This window comes from Botryllus schlosseri, chromosome 3 (assembly GCF_051294905.1).
Source record: "Botryllus schlosseri isolate E-star chromosome 3, Bs_hap1, whole genome shotgun sequence".
NCBI lineage: Eukaryota > Metazoa > Chordata > Ascidiacea > Stolidobranchia > Styelidae > Botryllus > Botryllus schlosseri.
Window position 1 is genome coordinate 5,859,999 of NC_137238.1, and position 14,290 is coordinate 5,874,288.

Consider the following 14,290-nt stretch of genomic DNA (forward strand, 5'->3'; position numbering starts at 1 on the left):
TAAAACGTTATCACCATTTCTCTTCAGTTTACGCCAGTGGTTTTCAACCTCTGCGAACCCGGGGAACACTCACGCTAATATGCAAGCCTTCGCGCAACCCCAAATTTTCACTGAATCATAAAAACAAAAATCAACGACAATACACATCTAACTACACATCAAATACATTGCTATAGATAACTGGTGCGCAAAATGAACTCTGGATCAACAGAGTAATAAAAGAAAAAAACTATCAAAGTCTAATTTTGCAAACAAAACGAAAACATTGTAATGAGTAACGATGTTGTGAACGTGAGGGTCACGTTCGCGTTCTGTGTGTGAACCTAAGAAATTTAGAGGTTCGCGTTCACAAACGAACCTTCGTCGGCACTGTAAACTTTTTTTTATTTATTTATTACAATTTCTCAGCTCAATTAAACATCTTTGGTTGATTTTATTGCATTTTAACTTAAGACCACTCTCTGCATGGCGCTTTTAGCACACAAAAAATTAAACACTGAACGAGCATGCACCTTGCCAATCTCAAAAGTGTTTTAAACAGCCGTCTGTTTTAAATGCAACCCTAATCTACTGGATATTTCGTCACATATGACAGATTGCTTCCGGCGATATAAAGACTGCATAATATGATGACAGTATCTTACCACAAATAGAAGAGAAAGACATGATCAAAGATTTATTCAAGGAAGAAAGTGGAAAGAATATCAAAAGAAAATAATGATCCACACTGTTAATCGGTCTTTCGGTTGAAAGGGACTGAAAGACATTACTTGGTCGTTTCAACATCCCTATATCTGTTGATTACATCGCATTGCATCTTGTATATCGCATTGTACATTGTGTGTGTGTGTCTTGAGAGGATAAATGTAATAGTACCGCTGACTGATTGACCTTGATATCGAAACGATTCAAATGTAGCCTATATAAAAAAGTAATTCTTTGTTAAAATAGTGATGAGCGTCTGTGAATCTGACGATTGGAGTTATTTCATTTCATTGTTCAGTCTACAGAATTCGAGCACTTTTTTCGCACATCCGTCCAAAGTACGGAGAATTACAAACGCATTTACACTCTCGACCATTACTCACCACAACGAATTTTCCCCCGTTCATGCATTTTGCGACGGATTGACAATTACTCGGATCAAATTTAGTGTACAAATCATGCAATGCAATGTCAAGATTCATTCGTATGTCGAAGTCGTCGACTAATTCTGATATCGGTGCAATTTTAAAATCGAAAACTATAGGGCTTCGCGGAACGGTTTTCGCCCAGTTACTGTATATTGATTTGACGGCTTTATGGCCCGCGTACGTCAGTTCGGCAGCGGCTGCCGCGTATCCTCCACTAACGACCGACATGGAATCTGTCACTACATGCGACACCGTATCAATTAGAAGATTATTACCCCCTGCCACATAACATGGTGCCGCGGAATCTCTTGATATATTTTTCCTGACGATCATATTGTAATACTTGGCCAGTAAGCAGGTCTTTAATGTTTGATCCCCCGCGTTGGTCTTTTCCGCATTCTTCGATTGAACCCGGTGTATAATTTGGTATAAACCCCCTACTTTGCCTTCCGTATAGTAATGCGTGCCGAAATCACTGATAAAGTGCGAATACACAGCAGCATCATACATTCTAGGGAGGCCTTGGATGCGTTCTTTGAAATGGTGTGAAACCTTTAGGTGTCCTCGCCTCAATTTGAACTGTCCCACTTCAATTGTGCTCACTATGCTCACGTATGAGTAGTCACCTTTTGAATTGGAATCTACTATACTTTTCCATAGCTCATCATTAGCTCTTGCCGCATTCGCCCCAGACACCTTTGGGACGGGTAGCGTGGGACGTGATTCAATTTTGAATTCAAATTCTGATACCTTGCTGTTGCTCATCGATAAGGTGTCTTTATAGATGTAAGAATGCAGAGTTGTTTGTGCCGTAGCGAAACTTCGGTACATTTGTAAGTTGTACGGCTTGCGAAAGGATTTATTCAGTTCCGGTACGTATATCGTGTCGCATATTCCTTGAAACTTGGAGTTGTCTAACACTTGTCCGCTAGCAGAGTTTTTAAGAATATCGTATCCGGACCCGATGAGGTAACCGTTTGGTAAGTCTGAGTACTGCTTGCCGAAACATACATCCGTTGTCATGTGTGGTTTGCAATCACGCTCATCTGATCGATCTCTGCAATCTGAATCCCCGTTGCAAAGTAGGTAATGATCGACACATTCGTCTCTTGTTGCGCAAGCAGACATTCCCGCGTCTTCGCAACTCGGGGTGGGATTATAGCAGCTATGAGTAGGTATGCAAGAGGCCACAGTATATTCACTTCCGGCACATATCCTACCATTAAACATAGCGGGTCGAGATATCTTGCGCGATCTGGACATCAACCCCGAACGACACGGGTCGCACGCTGTCCAATGCCCCCACACGCCCCACTCGCAGGATATACCACAGCCATAGGGTAGGCATTTTGTCATCGATATTAACGTGGGTTTCTGACAGCGTGAAAAGATATTGTCGCGCGACAATACTCTTCTAGATCTGATGGATATCCCTCTCGTACATTCGCCCGAACATTTGGTCCATGAACTCCAGTTAGAGACCTGTTAAAACGGTTGAACATTAAAAAATGCACTTCTTAATATATATATATGTCATGACTATGGCAAGTTTTCGCAACTTTTGCAGCCTCAGCCGAGTGACTGTGTGCTTATGTCACAATCCCGACTTAAATTAACCCATGTTATATCGACTTTATTTTGAATATTGATCACGCATACGACGAACGTAGGCTACCTAACCACTGTGAACAAATAAACAATATACCGCCTTCAAAGTAAACTCAATTCCGGTTTAATTTATATATTATACAGCCCATGTTTAGTACACATTCGAATGTATAATTCAAAACTCCAAGCAACTTTTCGCGGTTTGTATTTGGTCCGCGGGTCGTAAAATGTCCAGATCTGCCTTACGCTAATCTACAAGCCTTCAGGGAAACACTTATTTTGAGTGAGTCTCAAAAACAAAAGTCGACCTCATTACACAATAACCACACATTTAATATTACTTACATTGTGCGCCTGGAAACACCGGTCAAGAAACACTGATCTAATTAATTGTTGTGTTTTAGTTAGTTGCGGATATTTAAATGTCGTTAGTTCTAGTTCCTGTTCTACTTGCCGGTTTTGAAAAGTAAGTAGTTCTAGTTCTAGTTGCAGATTTTGAAAATTTAGTAGTTCTAATTCAAGTTGTAGTTGCACTTTTTGAAACTCCAGTAGTTTGTACAAGTCTGACTGGGTCGCCTTTTCAGGGTCGCGTTATTGATTTTGTTAAAGTCGACAACAGTTAATTTTGCTGCTATGCCTAGGCCTAGGGCCAAGTTTGTAGACCTGGGGGTTGTGGTATGGTGTTATCTTGAATTGTTTTATGAATGCTTTGCTGATTGGATTTTTGTCGAAAATTATTTCCGCATTGCGTTATTTTCTTGCTGCGCACCGAAAACGTGTAATTTTTGGCCAGGCCATCCGTGAAATTGGGAGGTACCTAATTTATCAGCTCTGCAGGAGCTGACAGCGTAATGCTGTCTTGTAGGTTTCGAGCCTAAATATTATAAGTGTATCCATGATCGATTGAATAACGAAGAAAGAAACGAGACAAGCATGATATCCTGCAAATCTTGAATTGTTGGTTTATACAACGGAATCTTTCGAGTATCTCATACCCTAATGGCCTAATAATTCTAAAAAATTACAAATGCAACTTTTTACTGCAACTTTTGTTAAAATTAAGTGCAACTTTCTCACGAATTCAGTGCAACAAAAACTTGCCCTAGTCATGACGACTTAAAAATATACGTACATGTAAACAAAACCACATTTAAACTATTTGCATCCAATCATAACTTCGAGTCAAAGGAAAGATAGATACGCATACTTGTTCTAAACTAATTAGTAATAACATTAGTATAGGACAAGTTTTTGTTGCAGTCAAATCCGTGGAAAGTTGCCATTATTTTTCACAAAAGTTGCAGTAAAAATTGCATTTGATTTTCACTAAAGTTGAACTAAAAAGTTGCATTTATGGACAAGTTCCTTGAAATTATTAGGGTATGAGATACTCGAATCGATCAGTATCCAAGGCCTTGTAGCAAAACTCAGAGTTGGCGACTTCAACAAAATCAATAGCCTGACAAAAATTGACCCAGTGAAAATACAATTTTCGGCGGTCTAGCCTGAATGTACGTCAAATGAGAAAAGACCTCAAATTTAAACGACAGTGAAATAATCCCGCGAACTATTTACATATAGTGACAAATGTTTCCAGTGAAAAGTGAGTTGCATGAAAAATCGAAAAAACTTGCAAAACGTTACATGAAAAAACGGAAAAAAGCTGCAAAACGTTGCAATATAAGATTCCTTCAAACAGCTGAAAACACCATACTACGAAGCTTCTGAGTATTTAGGAAGCTGCCGGAAGCTGTAAGAAAAAGTTGCAAATATTGCAAAAACTTGCCCTACTAATTACAATTTAGCATCGAAATCGACGGCGTACCGAATCCCGCTGCAATTCGTTATTATTGCATATAGGCCTATGCTACGTGGTGAATTAGCTATTCGGAAGCATGATCATGTCTTGATTCAGTTCGTGTGTTACGGAAATCGATTGAAACATACAATTTTTAATATGAATCACGGAGATGGAGATGTAATTCCTGTGGTTACGGGACTACGGATATGATTTTGACCTTGTAAGTGTTAAAATATCAGGTCAGTGCCGAGCGATCATGCATATAACTCTTTAACCAAACTATAATTAGCAATCACCTCTATTTCTGAACCTAGTTTATCAAGTAATTACCCGTAATCAAGCAATTCGGAAACTACTGAATGCCTCACGGTGTGAATTGCGAGGATTGATCTGATGGTCTGCCGTGATATCACAGTTACTCGGATTTTAAGGTCGCGTGCGTGGTGCATTCGTTCCGACAATTTATGGATAGAAAAATAATGAATAAACTATCAACTCTATATGCGCGAAGTAACTATTACTAGATCGCGCTGTTGTATGAAGACTTTGCGAGGTGGCAAATATATGGCTCTACAGCTACAATTACGCCGATTGACTGCAATATAGCATCATGCTTAATTGACGTAAATGCCAGTTTCATATCATTAGATCTTGTATTTCATATTTCTTGTATGCATCATATACACCAAACCGATGATCTCGAGCAGGGATGGGCAACCTTTTTGCTATTCACGGCCGCATTTCGATTACTTATGTAGCCTACGGCCGCATTCCTGTGCATAAGCCGTAATCAACTAACCAGGCGTGAAATACCCATGTTTTACCGTCCATGTCCATTTCAGTTGAACTCCAGACTTATCTAATTTCTTACATCGGCTTACTATACACACCGAAATCGCGAGTGGCCATGTTTTGTGAAAGTGATGATCGCGCCTAGCGCGAAATTTTTTTCAGATTCACAATTAAATTTAGTCATCATTATTAGTATTACTACATATTGCAATCAAATATTTATCCTTCATCAGCCCATGTGATCAGATCCACTGGTGGACTTGATAGTGTCTTCCGAAATTTAGGGCAGTTGTTATTGGTCACTTTGTTGCATGCTATTATTTCCTGACCTTCCATCAGTATTGTCGGTAAGCTCAGCGGAAATATATTGCAATCGCTTGAACCAGCGGTTTCCAACCTTTTTGGGTGTCAGGACCACATTTCAAACTTCAGAGTACGAATGGAGCCGCATGAAAACACTCAAGTATAGGCTACTTATAACGGAAATTCAAATGTAGCTAACCTTCCTCTGCTCTCACCATCCAGCTAATTCAAAAGCATGAACATATTGCACATGGACTTCCATACGGCCGCAGGTGGCCCACCCCTGATCTCGAGGCTTACGGGGACCTCTGGAATGACGTACTGACTATACATGATGACCGCAGATCCGTTACAGCACTTTGTTTGCCCAACCCATACACCATGAACGATGATGTTATTTGACACTACTGGGTCATTAACATATTTCCCGGAGTGGCTTCGCCCTCCAGACCCTCATCCTTCTACGGTCAATTTCATCGCTACCATTTGGGATACATATAATTCACAGACACACACAACAATAACCCACATCTTTTACTATAATTCCGGTATGACGCGATTCGTGAACGAATCGGATTATAGATAACGCGTCCAGGAATCATAAATATCGTTAAACGCAAGCGTATACACATCGTTATTTATCAAAAAAGAAATTAGTGAATGTCTTTGCAGTTAGCATTGCAAGGTTTGATGTAGCTTGACATTGTTCACAAAGCTTTACGATCAGCGAGCACAGTTTTGAAGCAGACTGATCAACAATCCAAATTGTTTCACTCACCTTGCAGATGCGGGGTCGCGCAATCCTGTCGAATATCCCCGCATTTATGATTCGAATGAAGATGGTTAAATTTAGTAAGACTGGACACATCTTCATTGTTTTAATACTATTATTCCAGATCTATCATATGCAGGAGAATACTGCTAACTCTGTCACACATTTCTTAACACGACGATGAATCATATTATGCGTTCACACTCTCCGTAATCTTAAATGCAAGCTTGTGGTGTTCCTACGTAATCTATCAATACACGTAACACGCTCTCATAAACGGAGGATTACTTTTATTAGATTCGTATTCGACGATTAAATCTTTACGACACTGGATCATATGCAAGCCGTCGCAACTATATATGATTAATGATTATATATAGGCGACTTCACGTTTAGGCACTTCATGTAAACTGGCCTCTCAATTGTAGAAGACCTCATTATGTTGATGATGATCTAAGATATTGCATACCTGCATAGCCTGCCTGCATACGTTATTACCGCATATACCTGCGGATGAGCAGAAAACACGCCGCTCACCGAGGCGACCATACATGGAAGCGCGAAATAAAACACGGAAACGTCACTACTATTGTAATCGTAATCGATTACATTCGAAAATATCCGGAGTAATCGTGATCGTAACGATTATTTCACACATCTAATCGATTTCTTTGTAAAAGAACGATTACTTTTTACTTATGTAAAGACTATGACATGAATTGAACATTCGTGAGCAAGGAGTAGTGCGTTATTATATCAGGTTATTAATAGCAGAAATGTCGGATTTTTGAACTCCACTGCTCTTTATTACGTCATTAGTTTTAGCTTTGCTCGTCATTGCGTAACCAATATCCACACATATTAAATATATATTCGATGTATAGTAGGCTTACCATACGTCCTCTTTTAAGAGGATTTGTCCTCTTTTTTGACTTTTTTGAAAGTGTCCTCGGAGGACGCCCTTTTGTCCTCTTTTTTGAGATTTTGTCCTCTTTTTTGAAAATTTAGGTCATATTTAGAGGAAATCGCGAGTGATATGCCGCAAATTAGCGCAGAAGTGAAGCTCCGGGTATTTCGGAGGGAAAAGGGGTGATTTCAGCTCTGAGCGAAAAAAAGACCTTTTTTTTTTTTTTTTTTTTTTTTTTAGTCATCCACCTGGCAATGTGGAGTGAAAAACGTGTTTTTGAGCTCTGAGCGGAAGTGATGACCTTTTTTTTTTTTTTTTTTTTTTTAGTCATCCGATCATGAAGCGGGTGAAATTTACCTGTTTTTGAGAATTCTTCTCCAGTTTTGCTTGTCTGAAATTTCTGAAAAAGTGTCCTCTTTTTTCATTTCCGAAATATGGTAAGCCTAATGTATAGTATAGTATAGTATTCTGATTGAAAGATCCACTACCATGGCGTATGTCAGGTTATCAATACACACTCCATATTGTAGTAGCCTACTATCATTTGCGTTTTTATCGCGCAGTCTGAAACTGATTAATATCTAACTAAAATCATGCGAATGTAGAATGTTATAGATCGGGTTGCTTTGCCGGCAATGAGCTAAGCAGGGTTTCAAGCATCTGGCACTGGTGACTATCCTAGACCAGGGGTATCAAAGTAAAATGTTCTCGCGGGCCAATTTCATAATTTTTGATGAGATCGCAGGCCACAGCGTCAGAGATGGGCAAAGGTGGGCAAACGTTTTAGCTCGCGGGCCGCATTCAACATTTGAATCCATTCGCGGGCAGCACTATATAAAATTGGGAGACTAACTCAAAATTCAATATTGGTATTTGATTATATGATGACCACCAACATGGATAATATATATGTATTTGTATATTCAAAGCAAAACAAATATTGGTTTGATGATAACGTACACCCCGTCAGAAACATTGGCGAGAATTTATAAGCTGGTAGTCCTCATTGTCCAAATTAGGGATGAAAGTCGGTTGTCCCGATTCTTACAACATGGATGTAAATTTGAGTCTGTGAGCCACGATTTGTTCATAGATATGCCAATTGTAATTTTGGTTCAACTCCAGGACACACAATTCTTCAAACCTTTAAATACGTTTCAAATATATATTAATATTATAAATATAAATGCTTCTACACACACAAAGAACGAATAAATCTAACACACTCGCGAATATGTCTTTTTTTTCAATTACAGCACTAAAGTAATAAACTTCTTCGTGTTGCCAATCTAAAATCACCTCGTGAATCGAATTATAAGTCATTTACGTTTCACTTTCTATGATGTTTAGCAATTGAAACCTTTTTAAATGCATGGGCCCCTCGAAGTCGGGCTATCGCACGACCAACGAAATAAATAAAAAACTCAATATCATGTTGAAATATATTAGGAAAAGCTTTAATCAAGTACCCACAGTAATTTGATTTCAGTACGCATTTTATCAATATTTTTACGTTTCTTGAGGCTTTCGCGGGCCGTAGTTTGTCCAACCCTGGAGTGGGGGTATTCAATGAATTTCCGAGCAGGCCTTATTTGACGGGACCTTGCAGACAGGCACTCTACAAACATCGCGAGAATGTGATATACTTGGCATAGTTTGTCAAAATAATGAGATAGACACCATACCACAGGAAAAGTGCATCATGACATCGTAAAAGCTGTCGCGGACAGCTGTCAGCTAGCGGACATTTGACGTGCCAGAATTATAGGTAGAATATTTTAGAATTTAACAAAATCAGGTCTGATATCAGAGCAGTTGAGCAGTGTAACCCAATCCAGGTTTCGGGCATAGCCTTACTCCAGGCAATTGATCATGTCATTGCCAAAGGCTAATTAAATCAGCTTGGATTTACCTTCGAATATTGGAACAGATAAACAACAACATAAATATATCAATCTATGTCTCAGGTAACAATCATAAATATCCATGCAATCGTCGAACAATCCATTTGTGCTATGTAGCGTGTATACCGCTACGATACTCGCCACCTACAATTGGCGATGGTAGCATGGATAACGATACCCGATAGGCCTATGTAACCAGCTATAGCCATAACAGGTTGAACCTAGTCACGGCGTTCCAAGTCACAATCCCTTCTCCGAATTTAACGTTTGACCCGACTCAACTCGAGTCATTTTCATTTTATCTACCAGTCAGTCCGAGTTCGAGAAATTACACGAAAGTTTGCGCCCAAGTTCAAATCTTAATTATCAGTCACGAATGATCATTGATCAACGGGTCAGTCATGTTTCATCATCATTAACAGTAGGGTTACCATCTTTTGGAATCGGTAAAGAAGGACATTTTTATCAAATCAGAAAAGTCGTTATATTCAAAACCTCATCCGCGGCAGCGGTGTCTTACAAAAAGCTTAGAGGTGGGCCGTGCTATAAGTCGGCAGTTACGGAAAATAAGAAGAATATCGGCCTGGTGTAAATGACCATAGTAGTCGACACACACCATGAATACCCTAAAACAAACAAACAAAACTGAAATCAGCCGATTTCACCGTTTCTCTGTTTTTGCTTAAAAATTTGGTGGGTTGACTAGAAAAAAAGGTCATCACTTTCGTCCAAACAACTTTTACTTAAAATTAGTGGTGTTGGAGGTCATCACTTTCGTCCGAACAACTTTTACTTAAAACTAGTGGTGTTGACTGAAAAAAAAATGTCGTCACCTTTGATCCAACCTAGGGTTGCATTTAAAACAAACTGTGTTTTAAAATATTTTGTTTAAAACATGATTTAAACAGTGTTTTCAACAAATGTCATTTTGAAAAAACAAAAATTGTTTTTCTTTTTCTTTCAGACGTTGCCTAATTATGCCATAATTGTGTAAATACATCCGCAAGACCATAGTATGAGCCTACGGACGATTTGCACCCAAAATAGTCGACGTATACGGTGCGGTGGCTGGAACTATAGCGGAGTCGTCGTCGGTTCAACAGTTTCTGCGCGTAGATATAGATCATTGATACGGAATGGGTGTTCTGATGATGACCGCCAACAGTAGAAATGCTACATAACGATGTAGTCCATGTTAAAGAAATTTTTGGTCTGTCTATGACAGTGATCGGAAGCCTTTTTCGTCGAAGGAGTCATATTTACCCTATGTTCAATTGTCAATCCCAATCCACTGTGACGCCACAATTAAACATCCGTGACGTCATGGCTAAAAAACATCAAAAACAATAAAAAAGACATTTTTTGAACAAGGGCCTTCTTTTGAACATGTTTGTTTCACATTGATTTTTGTTCTAAATGCAACCATTGTTCCAACCACGAATTTGCCGCTCAAGCGTCCTTCTTTGCTATGAAGCGTCATCTATGCCCATTTTCACTGGAATCTGTCCATTATCTTAGCTGAGAAAGCTATAAAAGGTGGATGAATTGCAAAAAAATAGGACTTTTAGGCGGCCTCGAAGGACATTTTCAAAAATCCGAAAAAGGAGGACAAATTTTATTAAAGAAGGACGTGTGGTAACCCTATTTAACAGGTAATGTGACATAGAAGATATGGGGAAACTAGAAATCGCCAAGTTTATGTATCAGTTCCACTGCTGTCACTGCCTGATAAAATTGCTAACAAGCCAATGATGATGATGAAATAAATACTATTCTGTCTCAAGATTAGCAAACCACTTAGATTTTCGGAATCAGCGCGACAATAGCATGTGATCAATACCAGTTCTGAGTTATTTATGATGAATCGAGCTATCAAAATTGAGGCATTGCCACTCTGTGCCTCTCATGTGCTTTATCTCTCCTTCCGAGCTACATTTTTGAACATGTAAATCTGAGGTGGCAAACCTTTTTGCTATTCACGGCCGCATTTCGATTACTTATGTAGCCGACGGACGCATTCCAGGGCATGGTCGCAATGAACTAGTTGGACGCCAAATGCCCTTGTTAAACTGTCCTTGTCCATGCTCATTGTCCAGTTTCGGTGAACTCCGGACTAACCAATTGTTTCATATCAGCTTACTATAGCCTACGCACCGAAATCGCGAGTGGTTGACTGGCTATGTTATGAATAGTTACTGAGATGCGTCATGGTCGCGCCAAGCGCGAAGAAAATTTCAGAGTCAGGAATGAATATCTTCATTAACATTAGTAGTGATCAGATTCATCGGTAGAGCTGATGTTTTCGAGTGATGAGTGTTTTCAAAAATTTAGGAAAAGTTATAAATTATGATGCATCGTGTCAGGTGGGCCAATGGGGCTGTTCCACTTCATTTTGAACACGCGGTGGCGACAAAGGTAACTCGACCCAAATCTGTTTTGTTGCTATATACTTTACTGTGGGACTGGACTAAACATCGACCTAATTTCGTCTCTTGAATAACGACGAGGATGGTGAAAGTATCCATATCAACCTAAATCATCCATATGGATATCAAATAGCTGTTAGATGACGAAATGATGCTATTTCATGGCGTCTTGTTCTCTTGATTGGAGTGCTGATTTTATGATTCTATCCTTATCACCAACTGCAATGATTCTATCATTATTATTTTCGCCATTTAGCGCCCAATACTACACCAGGTTGGACTGGATGCAACACAAACCCTTTCTAGATATATTATTACCTTGACCAAATAGCTGTCTGGTTGAAAGACTTCATGTCCTTCCAACACCTTCCTATTCTTCAATCTCATCACTATCTGTTGGTGTTTTTAAATGATAAAATACTAATAATACCAACTAGATCTCATCCATTCTGATGATTGACAATTAAACAGTGTACCAGTAGTATTGTAGCAGTTATAATACTAATAATACCAACTATAGATCTCATCTTCTCTGATCATTGACAATTAAACGATGTACCAGTTGTGTTGCTACCGTTATTTTGTTGAATAAAATGGAACGGTTATAAACTGAAGTCGCAAAGCGTATGTAGTCTATAAAGCAAAGGTTCTCGAATATTATTCTGCCTGACCCGAAAATAAATAGTATGGTAAGCACATTAACATTGGATTATAACATTCTAAGCAACGGATTTATGCATGCTCATTATTACACATTAACATAATTCTTAGAAGGAATGTCAACCTGCTATTTGAGAAACCCATGTATGGGACTGAAACAAAAAGCAAAATACTATGGTGTAAACCAAATTGATACAAATAGCATTACCATATCCAAAAATTGTAAAACACAAAAATGAGCTTGTGAGCCTTGGTCATTTTTGATCATCGAATTTGTACTTGAAAATCTTGAAGGTTGTAGCAAAGTTCGTTGTGCTACCAACATAATAGGTAACAGATAATCAGATACGTATAATAAGAGTCCATGTAGTGAGCAACCGACAATAGTCCTGTTTTGTTGAAGTAATATGAGATAGTTGTCTTACAACTAAGCCTGATTGTCAAGTCTTTCAGTTGGAAGTACACAAATGACGCCATGCTTTCAATATCCGACAGTGCTGAGTGTTCAGGATTTATAATTGGAATGATGGTTGCTTTACACCAGTGGTTCTTAACCTTGCCACCAGCGCCCCCCAGGGGGCGCTGGCGATTTTGAAGGGGGGGCGGAAACGCTCAGGGGGCGATATGGGGGGCGCTGGGCTCAGGGGGGCGGTATGGGGGGCGCTGGAGAAAAATCGATTTGGCAGCAGATGATGTGGTGATAGGACATATCCTTAATGAGTATTCAGAGCAAATTAACACCGAAAACTTCGTTACATATAGCCTTCAAAATACATATAGGTTTAATTGTCCATGGGCGCCTAAATGACTGACACCGAATGTTCCTGTCTTGGCAATCTGAACCCAAGAAGACGAATTCCATCTGGCAGGGAAAAATTATATGTCAGTGATGAAATACCAATCTGAAATCGTGTGCGTCTTTTAGTTTGGTACGATTGGGCGACAGGGATATTCCTGTTGGGCGATATCCCCGTTGAGCGATTCTATATTTTTTGATATTGCAGACAGGGGGTCACGAAATAACATCATGCAACGAAGTCATACCAATGGGTTCGCCCGCCCGAATATGTTTAATTATTAGTAACGGGCCCTACAGTTTCCAAGACACCTCACAATGTTCCCTTTAAGTTTTGATGAGTCTTCGCACACTCAACAACTCACTGCGCTGACCCTTGGACAACAGTGCGTAACGACTAAAAAAAGGTCATAACTCCGGATTTGTTGTGCGCAACGTAGATTTTCTGTGCGCAGAGACCGTGTCTGCACTGCGCACGTGCGCAGCTTAGAGGGAACATTGCACCTCACTCAGCTCTACCGGTAAATGTGTTTACGTGAGCTGAGAGAGGATAACAATTGATCTCAATTTACATGCAATTCCCGATGATATTGACCAATTCAATCATTAATTAGTGGAATTTTTTGCACTTCGCGCGACTAGGCGAGAATAGCTGCATCAGTAAATGGAAACCCAATGTAGATACCTAATAGGCTATCAGCAAATAGCGGACAGCCTAATGGGGGTCTGGAACTGGAAGTTTGGTTTATCACCCGGTGGGGGCCCAGGACCAACGTTTCTTGTTTGGGGGGGGGGCTGACGAAGTGCTGTTACGGCCCTGGTAACGAATAATTGTACCTGCGGGCACGCCCGAATATGTTTAATTATTAATTACGTGCCTTTATTTTCCTATACAACAGCTCACTCAGTGCTACTGGTAAATTTGATTACGTGGGCTGAGAGGATAAAAAGTATATAGCGACTTATATATGTAATCACCATCTATTCATTCATGCATTATAGAAAATTTTGGTACCTAGGGCGACCAGGTCACACAAACTTTGCTGACCATCAAAATCACAATATGGGGTTCGTGGGGGCGAAGCCCTCAGAATTCGGTTTATCACGCTATGGGTGCGCAAGGCAATCGTTTTAGGGGGCTGACGAAGTGCTGTTACGACCCTCCCTCTTACTCATTGTCTTTATTAC

General features: G+C 39.7%; 1 protein-coding gene across 1 annotated transcript; it reads right to left on the minus strand.

Annotated features, from left to right (window-relative positions):
* Positions 1-662: 662 nt before the first annotated feature.
* On the minus strand, positions 663-6,930 carry LOC145435670 (complement component C6-like). The gene is made up of 2 exons (XM_080312961.1): positions 6,416-6,930; positions 663-2,615 (listed from the first exon to the last, which is right to left on the minus strand). Exons 1-2 carry the CDS (start codon positions 6,509-6,511, stop codon positions 1,005-1,007), a joined length of 1,707 nt encoding a protein of 568 aa, XP_080169087.1. The 5' UTR covers positions 6,512-6,930; the 3' UTR covers positions 663-1,004.
* Between the last annotated feature and the right edge of the window lie 7,360 nt (positions 6,931-14,290).

Excerpts from the sequence above, each read along its gene's own strand:
- LOC145435670 (XM_080312961.1), bottom strand. The coding sequence starts at position 6,511 with ATGAAGATGTGTCCAGTCTTACTAAATTTAACCATCTTCATTCGAATC. Across the intron at positions 2,616-6,415 it reads CGCGACCCCGCATCTGCAAG|GTCTCTAACTGGAGTTCATG; the intron begins GTGAGTGAAACA and ends CCGTTTTAACAG.